General features: G+C 45.8%; 1 protein-coding gene across 1 annotated transcript; it reads left to right on the top strand.

Annotated features, from left to right (window-relative positions):
* The first annotated feature begins 11,688 nt into the window (after positions 1–11,688).
* Positions 11,689–19,188, top strand: RAB39A (RAB39A, member RAS oncogene family). The gene is made up of 2 exons (XM_035115625.2): positions 11,689–12,038; positions 18,232–19,188. Exons 1-2 carry the CDS (start codon positions 11,689–11,691, stop codon positions 18,656–18,658), a joined length of 777 nt encoding a protein of 258 aa, XP_034971516.1. The 3' UTR covers positions 18,659–19,188.
* The last annotated feature ends 325 nt before the right edge of the window (positions 19,189–19,513 follow it).

The raw sequence follows: 19,513 nt of genomic DNA, 5'->3' as shown, positions 1-19,513 counted from the left end.
CCTTATGCTGAATAGGCTTCCTCGCGAGAAAAGGGAAAACTTGGCAGCTATGGATGGACCATCGGCCTGACGCAGTAGACTCTCCTCATGTTCTTAGATCTCCAGCTACCTGTCTTGAAGGAAGGCAGGGAATATTTCTTTTTTATATATAAAAAAAGAGTAATTATTACAATCTCAGGGAGGCTGTACCTTGACAGTAGCATAAATGCAAACCCATGTAGTCTGTGCACAGCTGTTGAATGTTTAACTTCTGAAATCCTATCGTAGACAATTATGTTTGTTTGTTTTTTTCTAGTCTAAATTTAATCCAAGAGCAAATACCTTCTTGGCTCTTAAGTCCACAGAAGAGAGGCTGTTGCTGTGTAAAGAAATGATGCGCTGCACACAGTAGAGAGTTACAATGTGTTGATTAATTAATTAAAACCAGCTAATTAAAAGGGGAAATTTGGGCTCTGGTCCTTAGTGTGAGGGGAACAGGGAAGTTGTGCAAGCGTGTTATTGTTGGCATCTGCAGAATTCTGGACCAGCAACCTTGGTAAGATCCTGGGCTGTGTCTCCTATTTTACTCATGTATTGTATTGCTTTAACTAGGGCCCCTGAATCTGACCACTCTGCTCTCTAACCCCAGCTACCTGCCAACACTTTTGCCAACCCCCCCCCTCCATGCTTTGCTGTGCATTTTCCTGTCATTTTCTTGACTCCAAAAAGTTTTGTTTCAGGAGGCAAACAGGTTTATTTGTGTGTGTGTGTGTGTGTGTGTGTGTGTGTGTGTGTGTGTGTGTATCCCAACTTTCCTTCAAGGAACTCAAGGTAGCATATATATATTTCTCTCCACCCCCCTCCATTTTATCCTCACAACCCTGTAAGGTAACTTAGGTGGGTTAGGCTGAGACACTGTGGCTGGCCCGAGGTCACCCAGTGCGGACTAGAAACCTGGGCTCCCAGGTCCTACTCTGACACTTTAGCGGCCACTATCCTACCCTGCATTGGCCCTCCTTGTTTGTTACACAAGAGCACCAAATCGTTTGCACAGCCAAAATTTGGTGGAATGTAAGTGAATCCGCATGGGATGCGGGTGGCGCTGTGGGTTAAACCACAGAGCCTAGAACTTGCCGATCAGAAGGTTGGCGGTTCGAATCCCGATGACGGGGTGAGCTCCCGTTGCTCGGTCCCAGCTCCTGCCAACCTAGCAGTTTGAAAGCACATCAAAGTGCAAGTACAGTAGATAAATAGGTACTGCTACAGCGGGAAGGTAAACGGCGTTTCCGTGCGCTGCTCTGGTTCGCCAGAAGCGGCTTAGTCATGCTGGCCACATGACCCAGAAGCTGTATGTTGGCTCCCTCTGCCAGTAAAGCGAGATGAGCGCCGCAACCCCAGAGTCGTCTGCAACTGGACCTAACGGTCAGGGGTCCCTTTACCTTTACCTTTAAGTGAATCCTACCCTAACAGTCTGCAAGTGCCCTTTGTCAGGGATTATTAAAAGCATCCTGATCCCATTAACCCCCGTTCTTACATTATGATGATTCTTGTGACACGAAAAGGAAAAGTAGTTTTTTGCCCATAAGAAAAACTTCATCATTCGTACGACAAAGCCAATGCCTTTACTAGGCCAAACAAAATTCCACAAAATAGTGTTCAAGATTTTGGGTTTTATGGTAAACAAGTGGATGAAAACACACAAAAAACTTAATCTCCTAAAAATAAAAAGGTTATAACATTCCAAAATCTAGATTGCATCCCATTGCAGACAGTAAAGATGTGTACAGAGCAGAGGCAGAACATAAAGTCCTTTTGAACGAACTACATTCGTTCACCAGATGGAGCCTCAGTACAAACGCGAGAGCATTCAGGGAACCAAACCTTACTTTGCATTTTGATGCATGTCAGCTCAGCCATATGGTTTTTTTCTTATTATCAAAGGTAAGGGTACACAGTGGGTAAAGATGGGGGGGGGAAACTGAGACAGATGGGGTTCCATTAAGCATCTCTGCTTTATGGAAACATAAATTCCAGTCTCTGCAATGGCTGGATAATCAGTTCTTGTTTGCATTATTTAAAGCTTGAATTAAGTGGGTACCAGGGCTGTCCCCACTTATCCTGCTACAACACCACCCACTTTTTATGAATAAAAGCAGGACGTCCTCCAGGCATTCCCAAACTGCAGCCCTCCAGATGTTTTGGCCTACAACTCCCATGATCCCTAGCTAACAGGACCAGTGGTCGGGGAAGATGGGAATTGTAGTCCAAAACATCTGGAGGGCCGAAGTTTAGGGGTGCCTGACGTACTCTACAAATTCATGCAAACCCTACGACTTGTATCGCCTACTTATTTTTATGTAAATAGTATCCCATTGACTATAACAGAATTTGGGAGACAAACCCCTCCCCTGGCTTTTAAGTTGCCAACTACATTTGTTTCTTCGTTGCCCAGCTATTAAAAAAAGAAGCTACAAGACAATTAACCTCATTTGAATGAATTGCTATGGGTTCCTTGGGCCCACGAAAGGGTTGGTTTCATCGTTGCGTAAAATTTTGCTAAATGCTACTTCTGCTTCAGACCCAAATCGTAGGTCCCAGCTGGGAAGTTCAGGTAGAAGAAGACAGTTAGAAGGTGATGGGAAGACCTCTGCCCCAAACCCTGGAATAGGATTGTCATTTTCCTGCTTACAGAAGACAGTGTCTATTTCAGATGTCCTGTGTTTGAAGGGCTGGTCAGCCCAAGTTCCATTTAAAGGCAAAGAACTGCCGGAAGGGAGAGCAGCAGATTTGCAATTGCTCATCAGCAGCTGACACCTGGACAGGTAATCTGGCCACAGTCTTCCACACCATAGTAAGATCTATTTTATTTCTATTTAAATTATAGTAATTATTTCTAGATTTGCAGCTATACGTGTACATGGGCATAAGCAAATGTTATGCAAATCAGTGTCCTCGCTCGTCCTCTTTATTTGTTGACGCGTTTTCTCTTTCGTTCCTTTTTTGGCAATGCGCAAGGGTCCACCCAACCCTGGAAAGCTTCTGCTGGAGAGAGCAGATTATATTGAGCTAAGCAAGGTTATTGACAGCAACTCGTGCTGCAGGTATGAGGCTCTAAAAGCAAGCCATTTCATGTGGAAGAGTTGTGCCTCCAGTTTTAATTCAGAGGTTTGGGAAACTGCTCCAAGGAGAAGGCTCAGGGCCACTGTTGTTTTCCTTACAAAAGACCATGCAGCCTTCTTGTTTTCCTGCGAAGAAATACCACGACGTGGAATGAATATATGAAGGTTTTCCCCCAAACCCGCCCATCCCCATTCCCTGAGCATTAAAATGCAACACACAACATGTACCTTCTAACTTTGTTCTGTCTGATTCCAGGAAATGTGGTCCTGAATTTATATTTAAGATGCTTTGATTGATATAGAAATATATTGCAATTTCTTTTCATTAACATTTGTCACTTCTTGGCCTTAAATATCGCTGGTAGGAAAAGCAGCTTGGAAGAGGCTGCATTTAGTCCGGGCACCAAGCCAAAATGCACTTCCAATCCCCCACACCCTGCCAGCCATTACTGGAATTAGCAATAACCCTGAAATCTTTGGTGTGTGCAGTGGGTTTTCAGCAAAATCTCACTAAATTCAACCCGGCAGTTTCCCCCATCGTTTCCACTGCATGTTCTTCTTGCAGGTACTTACACCTGTTTCCATGTCTCTTAGCTGTTTTGCACGAACAAATACAAGCATCATTGTTTATTTTGTCTGCTTAAAGCACTTCTAGGCTGCATTTACTCATAATAATTATAATTATAACTACGGTACTCAAAGGTTTGTTGTAGCTTATACTGAGAAACAATTACAGGTTCCATCTTTTGTAAGTTGCTATGGGTGTAACTGACTATAGAAATGCAACAAACCAGTAAACAATGAAGCAATGAAACAATGATTAAATGCCACATGCTTTGGAGAGATTAAAAGGCTGGATAATGAAAGGATGAAAAAGCTGGTGCTTCTTTCACTTATCACAATCCGTAAGCAGGGTGCCATCACTGAAAAGGCCCTCTCTCCAGTTGCTACCCATCTCATCTCAACTTAGATTTGGAATAAGTGCATACGGGAGAAGGCGGTTCCCTGTTTCCCAAGCTGCTTAGGGTTTTAAAAGTTTAGGTCACAGAAACTTATGAAGTTTATGAGCCCAGAAACACACAGGACACCAATGCAGATCTTTTAAAACAGTACTTAGAAAGAACCTTTTTGTTTAGAATGGCAAGCTCTGGATAACCACCAATCAAAGTATCCAGGCTGTCTTCAAGAGCTGCCCCATGTACAACTCATTGCAGTAATCTAACTTGGATTTTTTTAAAAAAGCATTGATAATAGTGGCAAGTATATATATGTATGCATCTTTGTAGCAGTTATCTGGCAATTTGTACATTAAGAGCATAGGAGACCGTTTATAAAATTTATAAACTCCATCTCTCTCTCTCTCTCTCTCTTCTCTCTCTCTCTCTCTCTCTGTGTGTGTGTGTGTGTGTGTGTGTGTGTGTGTGTGTGTATATATATATATATATATATATATATATATATATATATATATACATACTCACTCCACAAACAAGTTTCTGAAAATGAAATACAAATACAAAGCAAGCTAAAACAATGATTATAACCATTTAAAAACACAAATATACAAATTCGAAACAGCAGCAAAAAGAAAAAGAAAGAAAGAGGAAAACCCTGGAAGTGTAGCACTAGCAATACATTAAGCCGCAACAGAATCAAAAGCTTGTTTCAAAAGGAAAATGTTTCAATTGCTACGCTGGCATAAGACATAAAAAGTGGAAGATAACCTAAATGTGGAAAGCCTCGCAGCACCATAGAAAAAGCTGTTTTGCAGGTCGCCACCAGCTTTGCCTCGGAAGAGAATGTCTGATTTCATATCTGTAATAGACTATAATATATAACTATGATAGGTAAAGGTAAAGGGACCCCTCACCATTAGGTCCAGTCATGACCTACTCTGGGGTTGCGGTGCTCATCTTGCGTTACTGGTCAAGGGAGCCGGTGTACAGTTTCCAGGTCATGTGGCCAGTATGACAAAGCCGCTTCTGGCGAACCAGAGCAGCACACCGAAATGCCGTTTACCTTCCCGCTGTACCCTATTTATCTACTTGCACTTTGACGTGCTTTCGAACTGCTAGGTTGGCAGAAGCTGGGACCAAGCCACAGGAGCTTACCCCGTTGTGGGGATTCGAACCGCCGACCTTCCAATCAGCAAGCCCTAGGCTCTGTGGTTTAACCCATAGCGCCACCCGCGTCCCAGAGAAATAGCTTAGGTTGCTGCTAAATGCTCTGCCACTTTACCTCTTTCCTTTGTTTTAATGGCAGCTCCAGGGCATTTGCTAGCTAATATTGTACCAGCCTTTTCAGAAGGCCTCAAGTTGTTTTGCAGGTCGCTACTAGGCTCTGTGGTTTAACCCACAGCGCCACCCACTTCCCTAACTATGATAGGTAATCAGTTCAAATACTGTAAAGGTATAAGGCAGGCATCCCCAAACTTCAGCCCTCCAGATGTTTTGGACTACAATTCCCATCATCCCTGACCAGAGGTCCTGTTGGCTAGGGATCATGGGAGTTGTAGGCCAAAACATCTGGAGGGCCAAAGTTTGGGGGTGCCTGATATAAGGTATGATTTCACCATCAACACAAAACCCCCTGCTAATTAGTTATACCTTGCAAATATTCATTGCTACCGCTAGAGGCCACTCGTTCACAGCAGCCAGCTCAAACACAGCTCTGTTTTTTTCTCAATCTTGTTTCAATGTTTGGCCTATCTTTGATAAACTAAGTAAGGGCTCATCCACACTTTCGCTTGACCTGTACAGTATTTTAATCACATTGTGTGCAGATTAATTCCCCCAGGCTACAAATAGGTTTTCTCATTGTTCCATGGATGTGCCTTGCAAAAGTCTGATCTCAACCTGCTGAATCAGAGCTTATTGAATGCATGGGAAATCTAAATGGAGGTTTTGCTTAACCGAGCGTCATTTCAGCGGGTGAGGTTAGATTTTCGCACAGCTGTGGAACTTAGAAATGTGCTCATGGTATGAGGTGGTTCTATGAGCTCCTGCTATCAATACTACTTGAGCCTGCAAAAGTTTCAACCTGGACTTAGGGCCCTCCATTCATGATCCTTTGTGCTCATTGTAATATCAGCACAATTATACACAATCCCACTTTCAATACTTTTTGTGCCTGCAAATGTCTTGAAGCTTCCTGCTGAAATCCTGTAACTTCTCATACAGTAAATGTTCCGTGAGGGTTTTTTTTTTGTGGGTTCCCCCCACCGCCACCGCCACCATGTTTGCTGCACCATAGCACAAAAGTGTCCCTCCAGATGACAACAACACACTAACACTGGAGAAGCATCACAGTAACAAGTAATAAAAAAGAACAATGTGTAGATGGTCCAGTATCAACCCACAACTAAGGCATTATAATTGCATCAATGATGTGCCTGTGCGGAATATTTTGAAAGCAGATATGAAGGAAGGGAATTTGGCTTTGAAAATACAGCTCTGTATTGAAGGAAAAGAGAGAGAAATCTACCACGCTGAAGAATAAATATTGTAGGGAAGCCAAGGAATTCTAACAGCCCAACATGCTGTAGAGTCTGTTCATTTAGCTTTCTCGGATTTCTGGAGTTCACCAGCATCTGTGCAAGATTTGGAGCACTGTGGTTCTCGGTGGATGGGTGGAGGGCATTCCTAGGGAGGCACAAACAGATGCCAGCGAAAGGCACATGCTCCCCACCAACCCCACTCCCAAGGGTATCTGTGCAGAGATTTGTAGCATGAACATCATCATCATCATCATCATAAATGTATTTATACCCTGCCCACTCTGGGCGGCTCCCAACCGAATGTTAAAAACACAATACAGCATTAAACATAAAAAACTTCCCTAAACAGTCTTGCCTTCAGATGTCTTCTAAAAGTAAGATAGTTGCTTATTTCTTTGACATCTGATGGGAGGGTGTTCCACAGGGCAGGTGCCACTACCGAGAAGGCCCTCTGCCTGGTTCCCTGCAACCTCACTTCTTGCAGTGAGGGAACCGCCAGAAGGACCTCGGTGCTGGACCTCAGTGTCTGGGCTGAACGGTGGGGGTGGAGATGCTCCTTCAGGTATACTGGGCCAAGGCCATTTAGGGTTTTCAAGGTCAGCACCAACGCTTTGAATTGTGCTTGGAAACATACTGGAATGCCTACTCAAAGACATACCAATAGGATTAGTATGGCCCAAAGCTCAGTGATACAAAGTGTGCTTTGCTGGAAGGAGGTCCCAGATTCAGGCAGCAGCATCTCCTGGTAAGATTCCTCCTGTCTGAAGCCCTGGAACACACTGACACTGAGAGTAGACACTACTGAGATAGGTAGCCCATTGATATAAGGCATTTCTATGTACTCAGAAGTAAGTCACGTTATCTCAGAAATCGGGAAGGACCAAAGCTCAGTAGCAAAGCTCAATGCCTTGCATGCAGAAGGTTTCATTGCCAGGTGGGGCTAGAAATGTTCACTGTTTGAAACCCTGGAAAGCCACTGCCAGTCAGAGTAGGCAATGCTGAACTAGATGGACCAGCTTTCAGCACCTCTTGAAGCTGCCCCAGCCTTCCATTCTACCAGAATTCCTTCCTTCGTGTTCATTTCTTCTTTATTTCCCCCAGCTTTTAAATGCACCCTGTTCCTCTTTCGTTGTAGCTTCCAAGCTGAAATGAGCAGCATTTTATTTGTTGGAAACAATTTGTTTTTTGTTTTTTAAAATCTTTTCCAGGTTGCATGGCTTAGAGAAAAGAAGTCCCACCCACACCCCAGCTGTCGAAGAACAAATTAGTAGGCTTCTGCTGTGTGTGTAGCAAACTAAAGCCATAAATTACTTTGTTTTCCAGAACAGTAGCTGTATTGAACTGTTGTACTTGTTGTTGTTTAAAAAATCCTCTGTACGGTTAAGATCCCAGCAAACACAGTGGGACTGACTTCTCAGGTTGGGAATTCTCATCTGAGATAGCTTTGGTGAAAACTGAAGCAAGCTGGTCTTTATTCTGGATTCATTAATACAGAGCACTTTTTCTCTCAGACTTTGTCCACTGTTGGAATGCAACTCATGACAGATTATCTGCAGGGAATGCAGCCCTCAAAAACATTGGCCACCCTGATGTATAGCACTGAACTGCATCCTGTTGAGATGGCGGCCTACGGCATTAGTTGATTAATCTTTCTAAAGTTATTTATTCATTAACTTCACATCCTGCCTCTCCTCCTCCAAAGGAGCTCAGGGCAGCAGCCCAGGGCCATTGAGGGGCGTGGCCTGGAGAGAGGAAGCTCACCTGAAAAGAGTCCTGAAGGCCAAAGAAAGGGGTTCCAGGAGCCACATTTTATCATTGAACCTGAAGTTCAATGTCCCTCCTTGACAGCACACCTCTTGTTCCTAAAGCTACTTTGATTCTGATTCATTCCTGTAATAGGAAATGAAGACAATATTGGGAGCAAAAATGAAATATGAAAAACGGTGTGTCCATCTAAGAACCAGTGGTAATTTCCTTAATGAAATTGTAAATCATTTTACACTTTCTTTGCTGTCTTGAAAATCCCCCTATACCGAGATACTACAATCATGTGCAAATGTGAGGCTGATTGATCAATCAGTTGAAGGGCAGATGATGACCAATCAACTGAAAATGCACAGTCTTCTCCAGATACTGTACATTCATTCATTCATTCAGCTTGAATGTTCCCGACCAGTCACACATGTGTCATCAGCTGGGTTTGTGTTGGCATCTCACATTTCTTACAGAGCAGACAACAGCAGAACTCTTCTGGGCAGAGCCACTCAAAGTGTGGTGCGGGCGCTGGATTTCCCCTGTGCCCCATTTTGCCTGTGAGTGATTTCTCCCAAGTGCACTGATTCCCCCCCCCATACTCTCAATTTGGCACACATGTTGCACTGCAGTTCCACTCTGACGTCTGCCTTCCCTTTCCATCTGCACAAGCCAAAAAGCTATGTGCCCTATCCAGGTCCTAAGCCAGGCATCCCCAAACTGCGGCCCTCCAGATATTTTGGCCTACAACTCCCATGATCCCTAGCTAACAGGGCCAGTGGTCAGGGATGATGGGAATTGTAGTCCAAAACATCTGGAGGGCTGATATTTGGGGATGCCTGTCCTAAGCTGTGTCCGGGATAACCTCAGGCTATGTTCTCAAGTAACCTGATCCTGAGCTGCATAGGGGGCTTATATATGTTAGCACCAATGCTTTGAACTTGTCCCAGTAGCAGATTGGCAGCCTGTGGAAATCCAGCAAGCAGGGTGTTTTATGCCGGCAGAAGCTTGCTCCCACAAGCAACCAAGCCACTGTGTTCTGCATCTGCAGACCAACCCAAAGGGTAGCTCCACATAGAGCACATTTGCAGGAATCCAGCAGTGAGGAGCATGGGCAACTGAGGTCAAGCTATCCTGATATAGGGACAGCAGTGACTGCCTGCCTGCCTGCCTTACCAACCAAGTTGTGTTGTGTTGCTGCTGGTGGTAATACGCAGTACAGTACAGTATAGCACTCAGGTCTCTCCGTGCTCTGTTTCGAAAAGGTGCTGAACGGACAGCTCCCTCGGTCTATTTAACAAGGAAGAAGAGCCACTTTCAGGGTCGGGACTTAGACGCAGAGGCCCGGGGCTTCTCAGCAAGGGGGTCCCCCACACGCAGCAGCTTATCTCACATTTTGCACAACAACAACAACAACAACAACAACAATTTATTATTTATACCCCGCCCATCTGGCTGGGTTTCCCCAGCCACTCTGGGCAGCTTACAACAGAAAAGTGAAATAAAATAATCTATTAAACATTAAAAGCCTCCCTAAATAGGGCTGCCTTCAGATGGAGTAATGCATTTTTCCATCTAAAGACCAACCCACCCACATGATCATTATGTCAAGAGTCTGCTGCCTTACACTGCACTACTGAGATATCTATTCCATTTCCAACCATCTGTGGGTGGTGGCACCCAGAGTGCCACCCATCAGTGCCAAGCCAAACATTATTCCACTTAGCAAAGCCCAAGAGAAAGAATTCCTGAGCCTTTGAATAGAAGCTGTCCTTGCCAATGGCTGGCCGACCAGCCCCATTGTCAGTGAGTTCAAAAATCTCATTCCGCAGCAACCCATCTTAAAAATATCCATAGCAATGTTTTTGTAGTGTGCATACACCTGTGTCAAAATGCTACCTAACTCCTAAGACAGCAAGAGGAACCAGGCAGCCATCTGTTTGATTGCCATTGGTGTGGTGGAGGTGCATTTTATCTTGAGAAATTTGCCTTCTCTGTAGCCGGCAGTGTGTGGTTTTCTTCATATGCTTAAGTCGCACAGAGCTATTTGCTTTGTTAGCATCTGCCCACGATGCACTTAGGCAACCTCTGATCCTGGAGCTGGAGGTAATATATAGTCACTATAACAACTTGTAGCCATCAATAGGCTTATTCTTCCAAACTTTCTTTAATTCCCTTTTAAAAGCCATCTAAGCCCTTCATCACATTTGGTGGGAAAGAGTTCCATAGTTTAATAAAGTGATGGGTAAATACTTCCTTGGAGTGGGAGGTGTTGGCAGTCAGGATAGAAAGTCGTGGGTTTGATGGACCAATGTTTACTTCTTCATACATATTCTCCAGGATATTTTAAATGTATTTTAAAATATATGCGGACAAATCGAACATGCCAATGAAACAAGCAAGCATTTTGCAAACCCGCTGGACAGGTGTAGCTACCTGTCATAGTGAGCCAGGATTTGATTCTAGCTCCCTTTTAAAACATACCCTCAGTGGTATCTTCACATTCGGTTTGGTTTTTTGCCACCATGCGGTGGTGTGAAACCGTCCTGAGCTGCTAGGTCTGTTTTGTGCCTCCTCCTAAAGTAGGAGCCCTGCCTAGTTGCTCCGACGTAACCAGAAGCATTGTCCTGATTTAAACCCTCCCCAAAGAGACCAAGCACCCGTTTTCAGTGCCAAGCCTGGGAATATCAACGCGCCTCTCTGGGCACGTGCAGAGTGCTTTTCTCCCGCCGCGGCAGCGACTGACCAGCGACATGTGGAGCAATAGGCTTGCCGGGCCCCCCACTTCAGAAAGGGAGCCTCGGAGCAAAAAGGGGAAACTGACGCCGAGTCCCGGCAGCCCCTCGCGCAGAAGCGGAGCCAAGCTGCCAATCCACGCCCACCCGACGGTTTAAAAGCCTCCTTCTTTTCCCATCCGTGGCAGCAAAGCAGCGGGCAGTCCCCGCCCTCCTCCTCCTCCTCCAGCATCGCCACCACTGGGGGAAAACTGGAAAAATAAGCCCACCCACCGCCGAATCGAAGGGAACAAAGGCGCGCCATCCGCTCGCCTGGAATCCTTTCCCTGCTCCGTCGCCCCCCGTCTGGTCTCCTCCGCTTTCCCTCTGCCCCTCTCCGTTAGCAGGGCAGGAGGTAAGGAAAGGCAGCTCCATACTTTTCCCCAGACCCGACTCCCATCCCTTTCCCTACCCAGATCAGCCTTGCAGACGGGGAGAGAGCCTCGGCCCGCGGTGCCCCTCTCCTTCCCGCGCTGCTCGCCGAGTCCCCGCGCTCGGACCACAGGCGCCTCCGTCCCGCCCTCCGAGCTTTCCTTCCTCCGCGCGTCCCTCCCTTCCTGCTGCGCCAATGCCTGGGATAGGGGCCGTGGGAGCTCGGTGCAGGCACCGCCCGAGGAGGCGCCCCAACAAGGCCGAGGACAGCGGCGGCGGCGGAGGCCACCCCGCCGCCTGCTCCTCCTCCGGGGAGAGCGCCATGGACGCAGCCATCTGGATCTACCAGTTCCGCCTGATCGTGCTGGGCGACTCGACGGTGGGCAAGTCGTGCCTCTTGCACCGCTTCACCGATGGCCGCTTCCCGGGGCCCATGCACTCGGATCCCACCGTCGGGGTGGATTTCTTCTCCCGCCTGGTGGAGATCGAGCCGGGCAAGAGGATCAAGCTGCAGCTCTGGGACACGGCGGGCCAAGAGAGATTCAGGTATAGCAGGCGCCTCTTCCCGCCCTCTTCCCTCCTCCCGAGTAATATGCATGCTGTTTAACCAAGGGGCGTCTCCGGAATCTCCCCACCACCACCACCACGCTGACAAGAGGCTTCTGAGTATATGCAGAGTTCCGCGGATCAGCCGCTCCGTGGATCAACCCCACCCCCCTTTCCCGCTCAGGGCGTGTTCGTGCGTGTTAACCCCTTGAAGGTAGTTAACTTCTTGCAGGCATCCTTTGCCAACCTGCTGTATTCCCAGTTTGGGGACTACGACTTCCATCAGCCATGACCGGTTTGGTCAATGGTCAGGGGTGGTGGGAGTTGTAGTCAGGAGAAATCTGGAGGGCATCATGTTGACAAAGACTGCTTTGAATGTGCTGATTCAGATCTCTAGCAAAGCCAGTGTAATTATGTTTGCAGAAGAGCAGAGCCCCCCCAAGGCCGGCCCTAACATTAGGCACAGTGAGACAGTCACCTCAGGCGGCAGATTTGGAGGATCATTTGAAGGCAGCAAATTGTTCAGTATTTAACTTAGGATGGCTGTGTTTCTACCCCTAGGGAAAGAGGCTTGTGGTGGTTTTCTGCCTCAGGTGCTTAAATAACTTTGTCATCTAGAGGCACTGTGCAGTTTGTCTGGGAAGTGGACACCACTTGATGTTCTGCCTCAGGCAGCAAAATACTTGTGCTTTGTGGCACCTAAACAAATTAGGTGGGGTGGCTAATACCCCAGAGGACAGAATCACACTACAAAATGACCTTAATAGATTAGATAAGTGGGCCAAAGCAAACAAGATGAATTTTAACAAGGAGAAATGTCAAGTACTACAGTTGGGCAAAAAAAATATGAAAGGCACAAATACAGGATGGGAGACACCTGGCTTGAGAGCAGTACATGTGAAAAGGATCTAGGAGTCTTGGTAGACCACAAACTTGAAATGAGTCAACAGTGTGATGATGCAGCAGCTAAAAAAGCCAATGCAATTCTGGGCTGCATCAATAGGAGTATAGCATCTAGATCTAGGGAAGTAATAGTACCACTGTATTCTGCTCTGGTCAGACCTCACCTGGAGTACTGTGTCCAGTTCTGGGCACCACAGTTCAAGAAGGATACAGACAAGCTGGAACGTGTCCAGAAGAGGGCAACCAAAATGGTCAAAGGCCTGGAAACGATGCCTTATGATGAACGGCTTAGTGAGCTGTGTATGTTTAGCCTGGAGAAGAGAAGGTAATGGGGTGATATGATAGCCATGTTCAAATATATGAAAGGATGTCATATAGAGGAGGAAGAAAGGTTGTTTTCTGCTGCTCCAGAGAAGCGGACACGGAGCAATGGATTCTAACTACAAGAAAGAAGATTCCACCTAAACATTAGGAAGAACTTCCTGACAGTAAGAGTTATTCGACAGTGGAATTTGCTGCCAAGAAGTGTGGTGGAGTCTCCTTCTTTGGAGGTCTTTAAGCAGAGGCTTGACAGCCATGTGTCAAGAATGCTTTGATGGTGTTTCCTGCTTGGCAGGGGGTTGGACTGGATGACCCTTGTGGTCTCTTCCAACTCTATGATTCTATGATTCTATTATTCTAAATTGGCTGTGGCATGGCATCAGCTTTGGTGAACCAGTGTTGACTTCATCATCAGGTGCATGAAATGTGGTTCTTGGTGGGGATATACTGTATATAAGACACACATGGACATAGGCACTGGAGAGGAAGAAATGTCAACAGTGGGGCCTCTCACATTTCAGGGCATTTGGGCCTCATCTCTTTTCCGCATCCCATGAAGCAGGTTCTAAACCACAAAAGCTTTTGCTACCGCCCACCCCCACCCCCACCCCCCCAACCTGCTTGTCTCCAAGGAAGTCTTCTATATTTGTTCCAACAGGCTAATGGGGCAGTCCCCTATGAAATTAGTCACTGTTGTATTCCGACAACCACCCAGCGCCTCTGTCATCCAGGGCCTCTTTCTACCCAAGGCTTATTTTCAGGGAGGCTTTGTTTGTTTGTTTGTTTCATTCTCTTTCTCACAATAAGAACTATCAAATTTGGCTTCAGGGCGGGCCAAATAAAGTGCATCGTTAACTTGGGGAACTCAGTGTCACTGGACAGCTTTAAAGGGAGAACAGACAAATTCATGATGGATAAGGGCTATTAATCATAATGGCTGTTTACTAACTCCAGGATTAGAGTCATAAAGCCTCTCTAGGGAAATGGTACAGTCCCAGGCAGTGGTTTGGTGGTAAATTTAGAAGTTCAGGAGCTCCTCATCACAGCCACTACAGCCACATTTTAAAGGAAAGTCAAAAAATGTTCAGGCACCCATATTGAGACATCATTTTATATGCACACACTGAAGAGCAGCAGTACATAGCATAATACCCACATTATTAGAATCTACATAACTTCCGCAATCCTATACATAGTTTCTAGGGTGTAAAGCAGAGGTCAGCAAACTTTTTCAGTAGGGGGCCGGTCCACTGTCCCTCAGACCTTGGTGGGGGGCTGGACTATATTTTGGGGAAAAAATATGAACGAATTCCTATGCCCCTACTCATGTAAATCCGCGGGCCGGATTTAGAAGGTGATTGGGCCGCATCTGGCCCCCGGGCCTTAGTTTGGGGTCCCCTGGTGTAAAGTCTAGTTTCTAGGGTGTAAAGTCTATTGCAATCAGTGGTGCTTAACTTCTGACTGCATAGGTTCAATATGTAAAACTCACTGAACATTAACGAAATACCTTCAGTTGGCTGAACTGCAACCTTTGCTTTTTAATTACAAAAGCAAGCAGTCTTGCAATGAAGATTTTACCATTTAAATTGCTAGCTTAACATGGGAATCCCATCAAATAGGCCCCCACCCTCTGTTTGATTATCATCATCATCATCATCCTCTGACTTCTATGCTAATCTGTTGCAAAGAAACTGGAAAGCCTTATTATCACCTCATTCACTTTCCCCAGCAAGGCGATTTGTTAGTCACAGTAATGCTCCTCCAGAAAACACCATCCCTCATGCTAGGAGCTGCAGTCTGCTTTGCTCTCCACTATACCATAGGTCCTGGGAACTCTGTAACATCTGCCTGCTTGAGCATGCAAACACAGGAGTTCATTTCAGCATCCTAAAAACCCTCACAATCCCTTAAAAAAGAAGAAGATAATTCCTAGTTCTTACAGTTCTGCAAGTAGGCCATGGTCAAGCGAACTATGCCAAAGAATGCTCTTGGCACCCCCAGAGTGACTTTGGATACTTGCTTTTCTCAGTCCTGCACGGGAAACGCTTTGGAACCTTGGAGGAAATTCAGAAATTGTATGTGATACAGCACAGGAAAACCTCTGCTCTAGGGTTGTGGGGGAGAGAGAGAAATGCTGCTGGCTGCCTAAAGTGGCCTTCTGGATTTCATCCAAAAGCTTGAAAATCTATGTCAGTACCTGAGGAATATTCAGCACAGCAGAGGTTAGTCAATTAGGGCAAATTGGGCACAGCTTATGTTTCAAGCATATTCTTAGCCACATCTCACACATCATAAAGAAAGTTGGTCTGAGTCGAAGCAAAATATAAAAATTCCAGAAAAATTTCAGGAACAGACTGGAAAGAGAAGTTGCTGAATTGGAACTCATTACCAAGCTTAAAACCATGGAGCCACCTGGGATGAACAAAGACATAGGATTCTTATCTCATTATGCATGATCAAGCTTTCTTTAGCGCCTCAGCCCTTGCTTTTCCCCCGCAGGACCAATTGCAGTCATCAGCAGTCGTTAACAGCCATCTACAGGTTTACCACTCCCATCAGCCCATCACCCATTCCCACCCACCCCCACCACCCTCTGTATATACATAAGGGTCTGACTCTTCTGTTTCAAGTGTATCTGAAGAAGTGTGCATGCACACAAAAGCTCATACCAAAATAAAAACTTAGTTGGTCTTTAAGATGCTACTGAAGGAATTTTTTTATCATAAAGAAAGATTGCAGGGAACATCAGCAGAGTCTTGTGGCACCTTAAAGGCTAACAAATTTATTATAACATAAGCTTTTGTTGACCGTCGCCCCCTTTATCAGGTGTTTTCCAGCATCCATCAGCTAAGAAGTACCAAATTGGTTGAAACAGTGTAATCCTAGGCACAACTGCTCAGAAACACAACCTATTGCGGGGTTAGATAGGACTTACTCCTAAGTAAGAGTACATGGGATTGCAATTCTAATCAATGATTCTCTCTGGCAGGGTGCCCTACTTAGAATATACTCAAGAAAACCATCTGATATAAATGCACTCTTAGGACCTGATCATACAGCTCAGTTCTTTTGCATGATCATGTATGAGGGTATGTTATACTGGACACTTGCAAATTCTGATATGAATACAGTCATACCTTGGTTCTCGAATGGCTTAGTTGCCAAACAAATCGGCTCCCGAACGCCGCAAACTCGGAAGTAAGTGTTCTGGTTTGTGAACGTTTTTCAGAAGCCGAATGTCGGACGTGGCTTGTGCTTGAGTGCAGGAAGCTCCTGCAGCCAATCTAAGCTGCGCCTTGGTTTTCGAACAGTTTTGGAAGTTGAACAGACTCCTGGAACGTATTCCGTTCAAGAACCAAGGTGCCACTGTAATAAAGTTGTTTTTAAGAAATAGAAAGCTAATTATATTCTTTCCACTTTCTCAGCAGTGTGCAGTATTTTAACAGGACATAGCAATTTACACTCAAAGTTCTTATTAAGCAAGAAAATACTGGACAGGCACCTTTGTTTCAGTGAATAGCTCCCAAGCTAGGGACCAAGCTTCACTGGGAGGTTGCGCTTTCTGCCTTCCAGGAAGAGCACCATGGTAAAAGAGAGACCAGCTTGGCCCCATCCATTGGCCAGAGGAGCAGCAGATGCAGGGAGGCTTGCTCCCCACCTCCCTGCCAGAAACAACACTTGGTTTCACCTGCAGGTTGTTATGGGACTTAAGAGGTTCGGGGGAATGGACTTACTTTGGTCCCTTCCGTCACCCAGGTGACTAAGACTGGTGGATTATATGGATTTGGGGTTTGTGTGTGGATGGTGTGTGATCTCAGTCACACTTGAGGGCCATTCAGATGCAGTAGTAGCCAGTGTGGTGGGCAGACCTGTGGAGCCAACCTGCCTATTCTGGCGACTTTGATGGGACCAGGGGCAGGGCAACTGCAAGGTCATACAATGGTGGGAGTCCCAGAGTGGCTCGGTCTACCAGTGCACCTACCCAGCCCCGGTCAAACCACTGCCCTGTTAAGCCCCAACCAACTGCTGGTGGGAAGGGGGGCAGCTCCACAACCTTGTCCCACGACACTGTCTACTGCCGTTCCGTTGAAAGATGGAAAAGAAACCTTATCTAAATACATAAAGGTAATGGAGCCCTGGACGGTTAAGTCCAGTCAAAGGCGACTATAGGGTTGCGGTGCTCATCTTGCTTTCAGGCTGAAGGAGCTGGCATTTGTCCACAGGCTGCTAACTGGGTCATGTGGCCAGCATGACTAAACTGCTTCTGGCGCAGCGGAACACTGTGGCGGAAACCAGATCACGTGGAAATGCCGTTTACCTTCCCGTCACAGTGGTAGCTATTTATCTACTTGCACTGGTGTGCTTTCGAACTGCTAGGTTGGCAGGAGCTGGGACAGAGCAATGGGAGCTCGCTCCGTCATGGGGATTCGAACTGCTGACCTCTGATCGGCAAGCCTAAGAGGCTCAGTGGTTTAGACCACAGCGCCACCCGCATCCCATACAGTGAGCTGACTTGGCCATAGCAGAGAATTAGGCTTGCAATCCTGCTTCTGTTGCAATCTTTGGGTCACATCCACAGCATACATTGAAAGCACATGACGTCCCCCCCAGATAGTCCTGGGAACCATAGGTTGTTCAGGGAGTTGGGAATTGTAGGGTATGAATGTTCTAGCTTAGAAACTATTGGTGATGGTTGGAGAGGAGGGTAAGGGAAAGTTAGATATGCACCACAGCTCACATCAGATGACTCTCTATTTTCTCTTCACATAATTTGTAGAATAATTGCAAAAAGAGACTGACCATACTACCGAATTAGAGCAATTCTTCTAATTTGCCTTTTTTAAAATGCCAGGATTTCATTTTGTTCCAAGATCTTATCCAGCTCACAAGGATACTCCTGTCTTTAAAGAATTAAACAAGCTGGAACATTCTTTCCTGTTGAGCATGTTTCTCCCCTTTTATTTTGCAGGTCAATCACGCGTTCTTATTACCGAAATTCGGTAGGAGGCTTGCTGGTGTTTGACATCACTAATCGGTCTTCTTTTGAGCATGTGTACGATTGGCTTCAGGAAGCTAAGATGCATGTGCACCCTTTCCAGATTGTGTTTATCCTGGTGGGACACAAATGCGACTTGGAGACGCAGCGCCAGGTTACGAGAGAGGAAGCTGAGGAACTGGCATCCGCCTGCAGCATGAAATACATAGAAACATCAGCCAAAGACGCCACAAATGTTGAAGAATCCTTCACTGTTCTCACCAAAGACATATACGAACTTGTGAAAAAAGGAGACATTTCGATGCAAGAGGGATGGGAAGGGGTGAAAAGCGGGTTTGTTCCGAATGTTGTACATTCCTCAGAGGAGGCTACCTCACTCGGAGACCAGTGCCCTTGCTAAATCGCTTGCATGCCAAAGAAGCGTAGTATATGAGGTGTCTGGAGATTAAGGCCCGGTTATACAAAATATTATATATGAAGATGCATTAGATCAGGGTGATAAGCAATATCCACTGAGTTGCTTACAGCTCCTACAATACTTATGTGTGGCCTGCACGCTCCTTTAAAGATCCTGAGACTCACAGCTTTTGATTAAAAAGCAAAGTACATTTCTGGTAATTAAACATTGGATGGCAAAGACAATGAAAACAAAGAGGCAGATTCGGAAAAAGTCTGGATGATTTGTTTTCTACTTGTGGTTTTCTGAAGTATACTGTATCTCGAAGATTTTTTTTTAAAAGCAGTCTCAGGTTTCTTCAGCCTTCGTTGTTAGTTGTTTTTCAGAATGTTGAAACAACGGGTTTTTGTCGCGAGAAGTGTGGCATATCCGCCACCCTGTAGTTTGGCGACCACTCTGTGCATGAAAATGATATGCAAATTACATGAACTATCTGCAGCAAAAGTCGTGCAGTTTTGCAACAGTTCTCTGGTTCCTCGCGTATTTTTTTGCCGAGGTCCTTGATGCTTTGATAATGTTGCATAAGCCTACATGGGATCATCAAACTCTGTTTGAGATCGTAGTGGCCTATCCAAATCACAGAACGGAAGTTAAATGTTTTGCTTATTTGTACCCTCATATAACAGGGAGCTTTATCTTTCACAGTGAATCAGTTTGCCTGGCCTGGACGTGATATGGTTTCCAAAAAATTGTGCAGTGCATTCTCACCCCCCAAGAGCTTTGTACTGCTGTCCAACCCTCAAGGTGGGGAGCAGGGAATTGCAAAACTGGGGAAGGGATACAGGGCAACCCCCATAC

Source organism: Zootoca vivipara, chromosome 4 (assembly GCF_963506605.1).
Source record: "Zootoca vivipara chromosome 4, rZooViv1.1, whole genome shotgun sequence".
NCBI lineage: Eukaryota > Metazoa > Chordata > Lepidosauria > Squamata > Lacertidae > Zootoca > Zootoca vivipara.
The sequence above is the reverse complement of the archived record's forward strand: the minus strand, read 5'-3'. Positions and strand labels throughout refer to the sequence as shown.

Bases quoted from the DNA above. Each gene is read 5' to 3' on its own strand.
- RAB39A (XM_035115625.2), top strand. From the start codon at position 11,689: ATGCCTGGGATAGGGGCCGTGGGAGCTCGGTGCAGGCACCGCCCGAGG. The intron at 12,039-18,231 runs GTATAGCAGGCG...TTTATTTTGCAG, and splicing joins GCGGGCCAAGAGAGATTCAG to GTCAATCACGCGTTCTTATT.